Source organism: Rhea americana, unplaced genomic scaffold, assembly GCF_003343005.1.
Source record: "Rhea americana isolate MKP2758 unplaced genomic scaffold, rheAme1 scaffold_48, whole genome shotgun sequence".
Classification (NCBI taxonomy): domain Eukaryota; kingdom Metazoa; phylum Chordata; class Aves; order Rheiformes; family Rheidae; genus Rhea; species Rhea americana.
Window position 1 is genome coordinate 3,924,312 of NW_028186623.1, and position 15,520 is coordinate 3,939,831.

Consider the following 15,520-nt stretch of genomic DNA (forward strand, 5'->3'; position numbering starts at 1 on the left):
GTTAGTTTCCAGGCACTACAAGAACTACAAGCTGATACAGTGAAGCAACATTTAAACTTAGCTTCCCGCTCCCTGCTGCAGAGCCAACCATGCGGATCAGGTAAAGGTAAAAGCCTTTGGCGCACAGACAGAAAGCATCGAGCAGACTGCAAAGGTGCAAGAACGCAGCAGCTGCTTTAGCTTACCATACGTCTCCGATYTACTCTCCTCCGAACTAGACTTTGTCTTCTTGGAGGAGCTATCTGCACAAGAGCAGGAGAAAAGGAGAGAGAGATATAGAAAATATGGAGACCAAACATGAGAAAAAAAAAAAACCTTCATGGAAAACAGGCTGATTTATTAGGTTAAATCGTGCAAAACACAAAAAGATGCGAACAAAACATAGGTGAAACACTTGGAATAAAGTGTGAATAATTCAAGCATGAAGACACAGGTAACACAACAAAGTATCTACTAGAGAATCTAAAACACAATAAAACAAAATTTCTCCTATGCCAATAAGTGAACTATGGAAAACACTCTGGATAAAATAGAAACACTGTGACATTCATCCCAGAGTAAATAGCAGACTTATGCATTCTGAATTAACCCCTTAAAAAGAAAGGAATTTTATGAAGGCTACAGTATAGAGTTCATCCACAAGACCTGATAGCAAGCATCATGGCAGGTAACAGTTGTCAAAAATAGAATTACTTTTATCTAATTAAGATTGGAGAATTCCTAAGCTTGCTTCTGAAAAAAAAAAAGAAAGAAAAAAAGAAAGAAAGAAAGAAAGCAAGCCACCCAAATTCTCTCTGCTAGATCGGTTCATAGTCTGAGACCTTCTCCTAGCCAACCCAACCTGAAATAATTCTACATTATCTTTTCCCAAGGACAAAGGAAAAGCCAGCAACAACAAATTGAGATTTTCTCTTCTCTAAGTTTTTTTTTTTTTTCTAATAAACAGATTTTAAGAGTTCATTTTAATTATTTTGTGCATAGCAGGAAGGAGTCATGCAGCTAGTGGCAGGGAACATTATCTAACAGGATGGTTTATAAACAAAAGTTTGAGCCACCTTGTGCACCAACACATTCTACAAGTTCTACAACCTTTAGATTCAACTCTCATCTCTTCCACAAGCCCCAGCGGAATGACTGGACTGAATAGCAGAATGCACAGACATGAAAAACACAGATTGCATAGGGCCAGGAGGCTCAGACAAGAGCCTGTCATACATTTCATGAACGTACACAGCAGTCACTGAGTTAGTGTTTCAGAGAGAGAAGGAAGAATCCCTACATGCGTCCTCATTTCCAAGACAGCAGCGCGTAGGCTGATCAACTCAACCCAGATTTCTATAGAAGATTTTTTTTAAAAAAATGGATAATATATCCTTTAAAAAAAAATTAAGTTTATTTAAAATTATCATGTTGAAAAGTACAGATTAACTTCAAAAGCGACAAAGAGGGTTCAAAATTTACTGAAGCTCAAACCCCCCAAAGAACAGTCAGCTGTTCTCACTCAACTGACACTACGAACTCTGCCTCACTTTTTCCCTACTAAATCACTGAAAAGAGCCAACTAATTACAATATTTGCCAAATGAAATTTCAGACCATCTTTTTTGAAATAGAAAGTAGCTACAACTATTCACTGATAGCACTAATATAGATTTAGTCTTGCACAGTTAACAGCCACTATGTCTGTTTAAAAGCAACTCTATATTCATTTCAATGCCTGGATGATTCAAAAAAGCTTTTGCAATCACAGAGCACAACACAACTCTTCAAAACCATACTCRTTAACACATCAGAACCCTTTTTATTCCAGTCCTGAGTACCTTTCAAATTGAAGTCTAGATTTTCATCCATGAAGTTTTAAGACTTTACCTGTAGGATCAAAGTCGTGTGTACTACTGCAGCGTTCAACCTTCTGCTTCTTGTCAGCTGGAGACTCTCTGCTCAGAATGCTGCCATGTCTGCGTCAAACCAAAGAAGACCATCTTGACTACTTTACCACAAAAGCATTGCTTAACTAGAGATTTCTTTCTAAATAAGCTTAAGTAGTTCCATCTGCTAACAAGGAACTTACATAACAAAAAGGTATATATTAAGTCCACCTCAAAATTTATTCCTGATCAGACCGAATTTCAAGAGGAAAGCTTATCTCCCTCAAAATATTTAAAAGTGTATCTGGCTTCTAGGAACAGTTTCTTTAGCCTTTCAGATTAGTAGAARTATGTATCCTCTCTGTATCATTCAAAAGCTGGTGATACTTTATTTTAAAAGGAATACAAATTTAAGTGACATAAAACTGAAGAAAACTCCTAAAATCTTCCTTAATTCCACTTCCTGTCCCAGCAACCCTTACAGCTCTTTATATGCAAAAATTAAAGATTCACAACAAAATCCTCCCTGAAGGAAGTGTCTGTACATCATGCASCAACCTAGGGTCACTTTCTCTGGCCATCTCAAATTCCACATTAAACCAGCCAGTGCACATAACAAATGCAAATGGTAACACTATGCCACGCACTTTAAGTATGTCAGCCAACCATATTTTGGGCACCCAGTCCTGATCCAGATACTTAATTTCCTCACATCAGTAACAGTTCCTGCTACCTAGATATGTGAACCTATATTTTCCTTTTAAAAGATCTCCTTCCTCAAAAATGCTGTATCATAATTGGCAATACAGATAACCTGCAAAACTTCAGTAACTCACCTTGTAGGTTTTTTGAGAGGAAACCTGGAAGGAAGAAACAACATAAGTTTAATGAACTCTTCTTTTTGGTTCTCAATATTATGTTTAATATCAACATTTATGCTTAAAAACAAATAGACATTTTATACTTCCATAACGCTCTAACAAGAGAATAATSAAGACAGTTTTGTTCTTATACTTCAGCTAATTATTAGTCCATTACATCTGATTCAATGTAAAGAATTACTATGAATATAGTTAAGGTCTCAAACAGAAGTAAGAGCAGAAGTAGAACTGGAGCTCTCAAATCCAGCATCTTTCTTTTTCATTAGTGGAACACCTCATGGATCATTTTCCTCTCATAACAAGTAGTTCCATACTCTAAGAATTAATATAGTTTAATTGCTTTGTCCTGTTGATGGATTTATTACCTGGTGTGTAATAACTGAAAATTCTCCTACAACTGAGACATTCCAATTCTCTCTCTCCTATGTGGACACTGCRGTATCTAATAATGTTAGAGCTCGTGCGACCATCTCTTCCTAACAATATCTCTATTTCCTTGAAAGCGTAAGAATTTGCCATCTTTGAGACATGTAGAAAGTCAAGTTTAGCACAAGTTTTATTAACTATTCCAAAATTACTGGAACATGCAGACAATATAAACAACAGGAACCCACAGTCAAAGGGCGGCAGAAACGTATCCATTATTAATTACGGAAAAGAAGGAGGAATTAGGAAATCCCTATTTTTTCCTTGAATTAACACAGAAAAATGACAAAGCTAGGGGTGTGCCAGTCACCATACTGCAACAATTTCTCCTTTGAAAAAACAAAACTAGTGTTTTCTCAAAATTTTCTAGAAACTAGTAGCTCTACTACTACTCACTTAATATTTTTAGATTCTTTACCTGCAAAGCAATACAACCATTTAGAGCCATACATGTACTTGTGAAAAAAAAAAAAAAGAATATACAATTTAAGTCACTTTTTCGTCTAAATGAGCACAACAACGACTATTATAGCTGAAAGAAACTCCCCTTTCCCTCCACCCTCTTTGCTTACCGCGTTCAGTTTCTGCTGTTATTCACACAGCAAGGGGTGGGAGGGCAGGAAGAGATTCAACTTAAAAAGGTCTAAYGGCACAAAAATCAGCAGGGCATGACACTAATTTTAATTTCCCCCCGCCCCAGGTTAAACAGGCCTACTCGGTAAAGGCCAGTATTCCCATGGCGAGTCYGCACTAGGAAAAGAGGAGAACACACCAACGCAGCAGAGTCCAACAGACCTCTCTTCCAAACTCGGACTCAGCCTTGCCCTTGGCCTGTGCGGCCAAATGGGTCGGAGGCAAACAGCTCTCCCCGAGCACGTCCTCTCCCAGCAAAGACGCCTCAAGTACCATCAGGCCGAGGGCTCAGGAGGTGCACCCCTCCTTCCAAGCTGCTTCCTCCGAAGAAGGAGCACCTAGTCACCTACTCCTTTCTACAATAACATACACAGGGACCCAGCTAGAAGTAGAACAGTCTTAGATCTCTAGTTCCCTTGCAATTCCTTGAAAAACAGAAGTGATTACAGAGTGGTAATACCCAATTTAATCTCTCCCTTCAAATAACAGGTATCTGTTGAAATATATAAGCACAGAAAACGCTGGCCAGCTCACACACGCTAAACCCCTATGCAAGCACACACRAATGTGGCAACCCTAGTCTCCATCTGAAGGGAGTATCTCACAATGTACTAGGCAAACGAAAATAAAATGACACTAGCCGTTTCATCTGTGTATCAACTGAAAATAACATTTGCCATCTTTAAGATAACAGTATAAAAATTAGCTGAAACGCTCCAAAGCTTTCAACACTAAGGAGACAGAGAGGTTCTCTGATGGCGTAAGTCTCACAGAAGTTTATCAATCACGAACAAAATAAAAAAACTTTGCATAAAGGCTCAACAAAAAGCRGCAGTCCTCTTTCCTCCTCCCAAAAGCCAAGACGCGTCATTTTCATCACAGAAGTCTGAGAAATCCACTCTGATTCAGATGAGAAATGCATACCTAGTCCCAGCTCTCCTCGTTCTGTTCTACCTGCAAAGYCAAATCTCTTTAACATTCAGTTACAAATTCTAGGCAGTAAAGAACTACTCCGTGCAAGACAGACACCTTGAATGCCAAAGCAAAGMAAACTCGGAAGTCATCTCAGGCCAACCTAACGTGTCAACCAGAAAAGAAGAAAGGGAGACTAAGGGATCAGGGAAAGACAATCCACCTTCCAGAGTAGGGAAGAGTTCAGAAGATGAATTATAATGTTYTTTAAAAAATCAAATGCACTTCAACTTTTGCATGAAAAGAAGTAAAATTACTAACAGAAATACTTTAATGMAGCATTTCAGTGAAAAATTTTATCCCAAAGTGTTTCCTACCAAGCCCCCATAACTCCAGATGCATACTACTGTGTGCAAAGAAACAATCCACAAACAAAAATGAAATTAGTTCTCTGCTGCAGTTTTTTGGGTAGTTCAGAGTTACTTATTATCTGTTCAAACAGGTGCAAACTTTAAATTTTAGTAGTCTAGAGGTTAGGTAAAACATTTTAATTTTTTTTAATATGTAAGCTGTTGACTTTATTTTTAAGGTTCTAAAGCTTTTTATACAGCGGTATACAGTAACACTAAAATAACGAGGAACTCTTTCTGCTTAGAGGTTAACGGTGCATGTAGAAGTCTCACTGAGCAGGAGCTAAAATCTCCCAGCTTCCTATTCTGAGGTCCTAACCATATTCACAGTCTCAGGTGTGATGCTTCTGTACAAACCACGAGGACTTACAAGGAGCCAGCTAGCTTTGGCAGAATCAGAAATACTAAGGCAAAACTTATCGAAAGAGCCCCTGGGTCCACCCCTGGACGCGCAGCAGCCCACGGCTTACTCCTTYGGGCTGAGCCTTCCCCCGGGCAGCGCCGCGCTCTGCTCGGCCGAACAATGCCGCCCGCGTCCAAGGGCGCGGGGAGCCGGAGCATGCCGGGAGAGGTTCCCGGAAGCGCCCGAGCCCCTCGGCCGTGAGCCAGTTTCCTGAGTTTCTTTCTTCTCCGAAGCGGGGAGGGAGGGCCGTGGTGGGGAAGCAGGGCCGGCAGCAGGTCACGATCACGGCGAAGCCTTTCTGGCACACTTAGCGCATTCCCAAGAAACAGTGAGACAAATCTCCAGGTTCTCTCCCGCACTACGTTTCTCCCTCCAGTTGCTCTGCTCTGCTTCAGAGGTATTCGGTAAAGCTAATGAAGGAGGACGGGGTTGGCCCTTGTTCAGCTACACGAGAGGTGAAGTAGTAACCAGTCCCCGTTCCCCCCCTCGCCGCCCTGCTCCTCCCACAACCCTCCAAGACCTGAAATAGTTCCAGACCACTGACTTATAAAATCAGAGAAATGAGACATGGAGTAAACTGCTGAGTTAAGACCAGAAGTATGTTCTTAATGTACTTGCTAGCCAGATTGTGGGGAGCACTCAGTACAAGAAGTTTCTCTTCTTTCCCCAAATTCCTAACCGAATACTTCCTAGCAGTTCTTGGTTTGCTGAAGATGTCCTTCAGCTCCCCAGTACTATGTCACTTGCACATGACAGCAAAAAGCAGAGTACGAGCAAGTGGACAAATGAAGTACAATCACAGAACACAGAAGAGTCTCCATGAATTTATTCAACAACTTCTTTTTACTGCACTTCACCTTACTTTGAAACAGTATTATGTTCAAAATATATATAGTGTATAAAATGCATTTCACCCACTACTGTAAACACCATGCAAGCTGGAGGGTGCGGTTAACAGCTGGAGATCTAACTCCAAATTTAGCTGGCAAGCTCAGGCTATACAATAAAACCCTGTAGACGTTTTGTCTGATAACTGACGAACATCAGCACATTTTCAAACAAGTTGTTCCACTCTCTCAACTCCCAAATACCAGGAACAATTAAAAGCCAAGTCTCATTTTGTTTTTAAAATACCAACTCAAATTATTTAAGTAATTTAAATGCATCCAATTACTAAAAGTATGTCTTGTTAGTCATGCTATATTAGGAAAATCTATTTACCAAAAAGCAAAGCAAGAAAAATACACCTACAATTACTAGCACTGTGGATTAAAAATTACAGCTCTCCAAGTTATCACACATATGCATACACCATTCAGTACTGGACCAGTGCCTAAAAAGTACCTTGAAACCAAGACAAAAAAAGATAGTTTTCAGATTTAATGTGTCAAAACACACCAGAGTTAGGAAGGATTCCCAGTTTCTAGCAGTACAAAGCATTCCATTCTAGCCCTGGAGGTTGAAAATATATCTGACCATAAATAGCACAGCATTCAGATAACCATGTTGGGTTTTTTTTTTCCCTCCCTTACTAAAATATTACTAGAATTCAAGTATCTGCTATCTCAAAAACTGATCAAAGAGGAAAAATATTTAGATTCAGACAAGGGCCTCAACCTTGGAAATACTTATTCATGTGCCTAACTTTAGTTCTATTTACTTCAGYAGGACTCCTCACATGCCTGAAATTAAGCTTGTGTGTTTGCATGATGGAAGTATAAATTACTACAACTTGTGCTGAGATGAGTAAGAATTATTGTGAAACCCATACAAAAGAGAACAGCCAAAAACTGCTTGCTTGACAGAACTAATCTTTAATTAGGAGATGAACAGTTGCACTAGCAGCTTCTTCATTGCTTTATTAGTTTCATTTAAATAAGAGGTTGCTTGCTACAGACAAACCCTCTTGCAGAATTCTAAGTTTGACAGAGAAGCAGCAAAAAAAMCCCACCCACCCAAAACCCAAGAGGGATGAGAAATATTACAGTTTCATTCCTTTATTTATCTTATTCTTCTCACACATTTAGAAAGAGGAATACCAAACATAACTCAAAGTTCTTCCTTACCCCCCAACACGGCTATTTAAAATTACATCATCCTGCTTCAGACTGTTTTCACCAAGTAATTAGTCAATGAGGAGCCTCTTGCCAGCAGCACCTCCATGGATTTTAGTCACAAAACAAGTTGTTTAACTGTCAGCTATACTTCTGGGAGACCAAGCTGGATTCTGCTCTGCTCTTGCTCATATATACACCTCAAAAGAGCCTATAATAGAAGAACTGAAATCAGTTCCTAGGTAACACTTAAAAYCAGTCAACAGCTTTCACTTCACTACTTTATTTCTTGTGCATACAACTCCTTCAGTACCTACTAGGCTTCATTTTCAAAACTCTGGTTGGCTCCACACTGACAGAAGTCAGAAAAGGTAAGATTTTCTCTGCCATTTCAGCGGGCTTAAACAAGTGCTTCAGAAGTACAGTAAACATGGATGCCACTTTGCAGTTATTTCCAGAATTTTATCCTGAAAGCAACTGGGAGAAAAAGAAAGCCTGTTTATTTTCCCAGTTTGCAGATACACACATCCGCCGCAGCACTTGGTTGCTGGGCTTAGAAGCCTCGAGAAAGGTATTACGGGAGAGCGCTGACATGATCTGAACGAAAGCAGTACCAATGTGACCTTAACACAGAGCTACAGGCAGTCTTCTGTCACAACAAAAAGGGGTAGATACATTCTGTACAGGACAGTGGATGAGTAAAAGGAACTGATGAAACAGCAAATGACAGGCGGATAGAGAGAAACACAGATGCAGCAGTGGGCAACTACTAGCAACCAAGAAAAAAAATGCAGGAAAATCTGCTATTTCACTATCYAGCCAACAGACTACAGCTGTGACCACATCAGCTATTCTGTGGACAAAACATTCAACACATCAAGTATCTTTACCTTCACATTCACCCACTTAAAAAGCAGGTTTATGTATTGTCATCTTTTCCCACTACCAGAGCTCAGAAAACCACAAATTTTTCTTCCTCAAAAAAATCCAACTGCAGAGCGAGAACAACAGACTGCAATGCAAGATGCAGTAAAACAACAAAGCTGAAGAAAGCAACCAAATGGCATGAATTCCTGTTACCACTCAGAGCCAATGTGCAGATCTAATGTGCTTGTAGCAAGGAAGAGGTGAAACTGAGCTGGGCAATAAAAAAAAAATTTCCTTGTTATTTTTGCAGGAGTCCAACGCAGCACACAGCTGACAAAATGACTCATGGAAGAATCGTTCATGGCATTATTAGCTTTAGATTACTGATTGCTTTGTGAACAGGCCTAGTTTCTGCCTTCTGAGAAAGAACATAGGCAATTCAGTGAAGTGACCTGAAAGCCTATATAGCTGCTATCTTTCTGTGTTGACTCCACAGAGTTCTCCGTATTCTACACCCTGGCAGTAACTTCAGTGTTGGATTTGACCTGATGAAGGACAAATGAGCACCTCCAGCTTGGTCAATATTTCATTTATCTGGTCCAGMAGTGTTTCTGTTCAGAACTAGAATAGGCCATGCAATTTTCCTCTTAGGAAAGAAAAYGAAGAGTAGCTGATATAGTCCATCAGCACATTTCTTGATGGATCAGTAGAAATAGCCTTTCCCAAGTCTGGAAAGCTASCAGGTTTCTGATGATTTGTAAAGAAAAGGTCGGGATTCAGAGAAGAAGGTATTTCTACAGAGAAAGTCTACCATGACTTCAACTGGGAGTACCTTCCCATCGCAGGGACATTTCTTCTACCAGCATCACTGGAGGGAAGAGCATTGCTGTAGAGCATCATTGCATAGATTCTTGGCAAGCTTTCATTCTTGCAGTTAGCCAGAGATTTGTTTTAGGTGAGTTTTTTGTTTGTTTGTTTGTTTGAGTGCACTGGAGAGAAGGTGGCAGCAAAAAAAAAAAAGAAAGCAAGAGGAAAGTCAGTTAAAAAGACAACAAAAYCCAAAACACACAACTTCTTCAAAAAATATGTACAGAAAAACTCCTTGAGACTGTGCTTCTATATAAGGAGGCACACAGAATTTCCTGATGRTAGAGGTACTATGCCCATCCAAATGAATTTTACACCCTTGGGGAAATATCTCTTTGCAAATAGATGTGTTCAACTCTGAAAGGAGCTTGCAGTTGTGTCTGTTAAACAGATAAATAAAAGAAAGAGGCAAGTATTGTACTCAGAGTATACTATAGCCAGCTGCAGTTCTGTCCTTAGCACCCTTACCAAGTAAAGTTTTCAGACTGGAGAGTTTTGTATTTCTCTAAGAACAGTAACGTTTGGAAAGGGTAGAAGAAAAGCATCTCTAGAGAAGTTTCATCCACAGTTCAGTCATTCAGTCCAAGCCCAAGCAAGTGCCTCAGCTATTTTCCATGACACAAGCACTCGGATTTTTCCAAGAGCTGATGTCAGGGCTTTTCATGGAGAAAGAACTGCATTTACAGGGCAGGCAAGGAAGGAGGGCTTCCCCAGCAGCTATTCTCAATGTGGCCTTTGTGCTGCTCTGCTGCTGAAGCCAGGACCCTGCAAGAACTCTCAGTCCCCACAGAAATTCTACAAAGAGGAGGGGACATTTTGCAGAGACATTTTCAGCAGCAAGGACTATTCTTCCACTCCTGACTGACTTCCAAGGCTCAGAACCATCAGCTTTCCATCTCCAGGGCCTGAAGTTACAGCCCCTTAAGACAAGGACACCTATTGTTCAATAGCTCTACAACTGAGCAGGAGCAGGCAAACAAACTAAAACTAGGGAAGGGGGCAGTAGAAGAGCACATAAATAAAACAAGTTGCTCATGCTTCCCTAACAYTGCTTCTAGATACAGCCTAAAAGCATGATTCAAGCAATAGTGATCTGGTTTGCCCAGAAAATACCTTTCGGAGCAGGAATAAACTCTGTCCTGAAACTGATCAAGAAAAGAGCTCCCCAAATCACWGGTGATTTCCTAGCAGTCTCCCAACTGGATTGGTTACAAGTTACCAAGTCAGTCTGTTTCCAACTCTGGGAAAGAACAATTAGCAACCCTGAAATGGAAAAAAAAAAATCAATGAAACGCACACACCAATTACATTACAAAAGGTCAAGCACCCTTTAAAAACACCTTCAGAAATTGTTATCATAACAATATTAAAAAAATATTCTGYTGCACCATGAAACAGAGAAATGTCAAAAATTTTTTGCAAGATTTTAATCAAGTTACGCACTTAATAGAATTGAGCAAGTATTGAAAAAATGGTCAAGCCTRGTGATATCAGAAATTACGCCCAGGATTTTAAGCTTCTTCATTTATTTTTAAGTAGGCTATGGACAAATATTTCCAGGCACAGAGAGCTCAAGCTTCCCCTGAAACAAGGAAAGGCATTTGAAATAACCAGGGTTTTCCTCCTCATTTTCATATCATCTTGGCAACCTGAGCTTCAGCTTTTTGGGAAAAAAAAATGCAGAATATGTGCATTTTGATTCTTTTCTCCGTTTTTCCATTTCTGAAAATCATTTCAAATCCCTTGGTCACAGACTGCTCCACTATGGAAGAATCAAATAAAGCAACAAGGTTTCTTGAGCAGACAGGGTGTGGCAATCAAAATTAACCTGCCTCCCTAAACTGTAGCTAATTACGGGGAAATGAAATGTTTGCTTTGCTTGCCAATAATTGCAATACTGAGCTGGCTCAATGGAAGCAGCCCTACTCCCCACTACCATCCTCCTACACTAAGTATGGAAAAGCTTTCTGGTTAGATGCACACAAAAATCAAAGCAAGCAACAAAGGAACAAGAATGCTGTGGCAGACAATTTTATATTGTTAAATCAACCATAGAAACATAAAGCCTTCAACTGCCATGGGATTTGCTTTCACCCAATGCACACATAAGGGCTTGGAGATCATTCATGTTGTCGCAGCCCATCATGCAGTTTTTGCATTTCATTAGGCACCCAGCCTAGTTCCCTATCAATGCCATACCTAACCTGTGCCTGTTACGAACCAGCAACAAGACTAGTGTGGAAACAGTTCTTAAAAACAGCAAAAGACAGCAATTAGAAAGGGAGGAGAAAGACACTGCAATACAACTGGAAGTGTAGCTTTCAAAATACTGTAACTCTAACTCCAATTACCCAGCTTTAAGTTTTGCAAATGTATGTACAAGGTTCAGAGCCAGATTTGAGTATGTGGTCCACAGTTCACATTTCTGGTGAGTGAGTAAAGAAAGTTGCCTGGCACAGGAACATCATGCCTCTATCACACTTAAGTAATATATGTATCTCAGTTTTTGGATATCAGTAAGAAATAGTTCCTGTTAGAAAAAAAAAAAATGTAAGAACTAGTTTCTATTTTCAACTGTAAAATCTAGAACTAGTTCCCCAACTTCTAATCTCAGGAAGTTCTAAAGTAGATCTAAAACGAACATCATTACCTACATCTTGACCATTCCTCCAGCATGCCTTTCAAAAACTGTTTTTAAAAAAGGACCAACAAGGTTAAGTTCTTCTATCCCTCAATATTATSAATACATACATGAGTTAACATTATTTCATTGCAATTTTACTTCAACATAGATTTTGCTGTAATTTGAAGATATTAAAAGAAACATACTAATGCCTTCACTATTGGATTTATATTTAAAATGTACTATATAATGCAAAATACAGTTAATTCTATAACTTCTATAATAAAGTCAGTATGTCTAACACATTAGCTCCAGGAAAGGCATCTTGTCTTAATTTATATTTTCCTTCAATTCTCTGTTGGTTTGTATTAAAGGTTAATGTACATTACTGATCTAGAAGTGTAATGTCAACATTTCAAGCTCAAGACTTATCTTTCATCAGAGCTAGGAATTTATCAGTTCACAGCTAAGCAGACACTTAGGCAAAAAGCATTTTCAGCTCTGCCTTTGCTGTCYCACTCAGTCATGAACCTTTAGTCACACTACACCCATTCTGTACGGGATTTGCAGACAACATCCACTCTTATGACCTTTGCAAAGCTTCTAAATATTTGCCAGTTGCAATAAACTAATTTACAGCTAATATGTCTTAAACTACCCAAAGGCAAAATGCTCTCAGTGGAATAATTTACACCAAGGAAAAGTGGGATACGCACACTATTTTACAAACAGAAGCTGTAGCACAGAGAGAACCAAGAAATCATTACCACACTGTTGCTTAACCTGTATTGTGTCTTATTAATACTTCATRGCTTCCAATGTAGACAAATTTTCCTGGCAAAGTTTCGCTAATGTAGATGCAAATACTAAGAGCAATAGTATTAGTGTGACACCAACAGTATAAACTATTTGAAACTAAACTAAATTAAAAATATGTAACTAATTTAACATTTCACCCTCTTTGCTTCCACACCTCCAAAGAGTGTTTTTATCATAGAATAAATTCATATYGGAAAAAAAAGTAGCCATGGGAAATTTTGTATTTTCTCAGTTGGCCTGAATTTAGAAAAATTGAAATGTGTGACAGAAATTTAACTATAAAGAGATTAGAGCACTATATACTAATGTTAAAGTCATCTTACATTTTTTACATTGCCTAATAAAAATGAAGAGACCTCAGTGGTATGCTTTTACTTACTCCTCCCCTGAAATGCAGGTCTCACCTATAAAACACAAGGCAAAAATTGCACACACCATACATTACATGAAAAGTGAAAGATTTACACAGGCATCCATGGCAAGCCTTGTTCTTTACGTTTCATCAGCCCCTTCAGTTAAGTTACAGGATGAATCCAGACAGACCAATTGCAAGGAACTAGAGCAGAACATAGGATTAAGACTTCACAGTAAGACCAGTCCCTGTTTCTTCTACTATAAAATGGAAGGGAAAAAACAGTAGTGAAGCAATGATACTTGTAAAATGGCTCAAGATCCTGAGAACAGCACATGAGCCAAATACATYGCTATTAATAGACCTCTGAATATGTTTGCATTAGTATTTTCCTTTTGGTTCTCTTAAAAGAAATAAATAAAAATACAAGAAGAAAAGAAAAAAAAAACATTTACTGAGGAAACATATCAGCTGCCTTTTAAAAGGTGACAGCAGTGAAATTCCTCAGGATGTGGCAGCAGCACAGAGATAACCAAGCTTTCAGAAACCTCAATATGAGTTTTAAGTTGTTTCCCTACCTCCCTTTCACTTGCACCAGTTCTCAGCACCRCCTCCTTATAACAGGCACAAAGCTGAGAACTGTCAACTCTCATAGACTTCGGTGAGAGCAGAGCTTGCAGTAACTTGCAGATTGCCACTCAGTATTTTAGAGTTGCCTCTTCATATCAGAGCCACCTGGAGCACTGCCTGCCTGAAAAACGAGCATCTGTCCACRAAGGGAAGTGCCTACTTCATAGCATATTCCCCCAAGGAGGAAAATAAAATAAAAAAAGCATCGAAAYAAATACCCAGTAGTGATTAGCATTTCACATCCCTTTCACACCAAGTTCTGAAACCCATCGGTTAGCAGAAACTACTGCAAATASAGATAAGTCTCTCAATGAGCTCATTGCTGTCACTGTATTAATGCTGTCTCAGTTCTGCACCAGCAGTACTGTTTAGACCATCAGTTTAACTATCCTCTACTGATGCAATCTGAACACCTTACAATAAAATCCAGAAAAGGATAAGATTAATGAAAACTACATTCGGGGGAAAAAAAAATCTCAAAGATGTTTTCTTGAACACCAATAGCTAATTTAAAAAATCAATGCCTATAAAGATGAGCTTATCAAAATCCTGTTCATTTAAATTGCAAAAGCTAGTGAGAAGGTTCAGGTAACGTGCAAAAGAGCTAGTACGTAATTCAGCACGGGGAATTGTAAAGAAGGTAGTGCTGCCAGCMTCTACTTGCCAGGCACCTTTCCTAGCTGTCAAAACCTTTGTTCTTGAGCTGAGAAATGGAAGTACGGATTTTCTTAGTAAGCATATGTAACTGGCCATTTTTAGAATGAAAATACAAAAAAAGAAACTATAGTTTCACACAACAGCTGCTTAAGAAAAAGCAAAACAAAACCCYGTAAGAGAACAACCTCTCCCCATCCTCTTTAATTCCCAATAAATATTACAAGAAAAATTCTTCCTCTCTTCTCTGTATTCAGGAAAGCTATTATTTTTTCGTTTTCCAGCATATTCATACATCAAAGAATAGGAACAAAGAGTCTCGGATATTACCTGGTTCACAAGACACAATCAGCTGAACAGGGAGATCCCAAAGGCCCATTTCTGGGGGAGYACAGTGAGACCAAGGCCCCTCCAAAGAGCGCAAGCTACCCCTCTCAGAGGCTTGCTGCTTTTCTTACGCTCACCCGATATCCTTGGAAAGGCATCTGTCCGATTGCTTCACTGGCCACTTGAGGGATGGGAAGAAACTCCACCTCTTCTCTCCCACCTCCTCCCAGCCCGCATCAGCTGTGGCCCAGCGCTGCGCTGCGAACGGGGACGGGCAGAGCACAGCACCAGCACGCGCTCCGTGGGGCTGCAAGCACAAGGAAGCAGCGGAGGGCTGGGATTTTAAAATTTAGCATTTCCAGCATCTTGAGGGAGAGAATCCAGTATCTCGGGGGAGAGAATATTACATATATATGTGCACATATACACACACATRCATATGTATTTTATTAAGTCAGATCACTCTGATCAAAGAAACTGCATCACATGAGACACATCAGTAAAGGACTGGCATAGGGCAGCAAGATTTTGCCTTCCACCCATTCCCAGCCTTTTTCACGGGGTCACACTGTGCCTTGTAATTTCTTTTATTTCTTCAGGCAATATTTACAAAAAAAAGAAGAAAAAAGAAATCGCTGATATGGCACTGGAAACAGCACACAGTATCTCTCCAAAAACCAGAACCTCTGTATTGTTTTAGAAGAGAAAAAGGTGGAAAAAGAGGATGAGAATAAAAGCATGCCTCGTTCTGTCACCCCGGGAAAGAAACTGGCAGGTCAAAACAGGCAGGCAGCG

General features: G+C 39.5%; 1 protein-coding gene across 3 annotated transcripts in view; it reads right to left on the minus strand.

Moving 5' to 3' along the window:
- The window catches only part of ARHGEF12 (Rho guanine nucleotide exchange factor 12), a 78,047-nt gene that overhangs the window by 43,856 nt on the left and 18,671 nt on the right, over positions 1-15,520 (minus strand). For 2 of the 3 annotated variants that reach the window (XM_085316836.1, XM_085316838.1), the window contains exons 2-4: positions 2,704-2,727; positions 1,869-1,957; positions 186-242 (exon numbers count right to left, since the gene is read on the minus strand). In XM_085316836.1, the coding sequence (XP_085172962.1) occupies positions 186-242; positions 1,869-1,957; positions 2,704-2,727 (170 nt within the window). The remainder of the gene's footprint in view (positions 1-185; positions 243-1,868; positions 1,958-2,703; positions 2,728-15,520) is intronic. The other variant, XM_085316837.1, reaches the window with a different exon arrangement.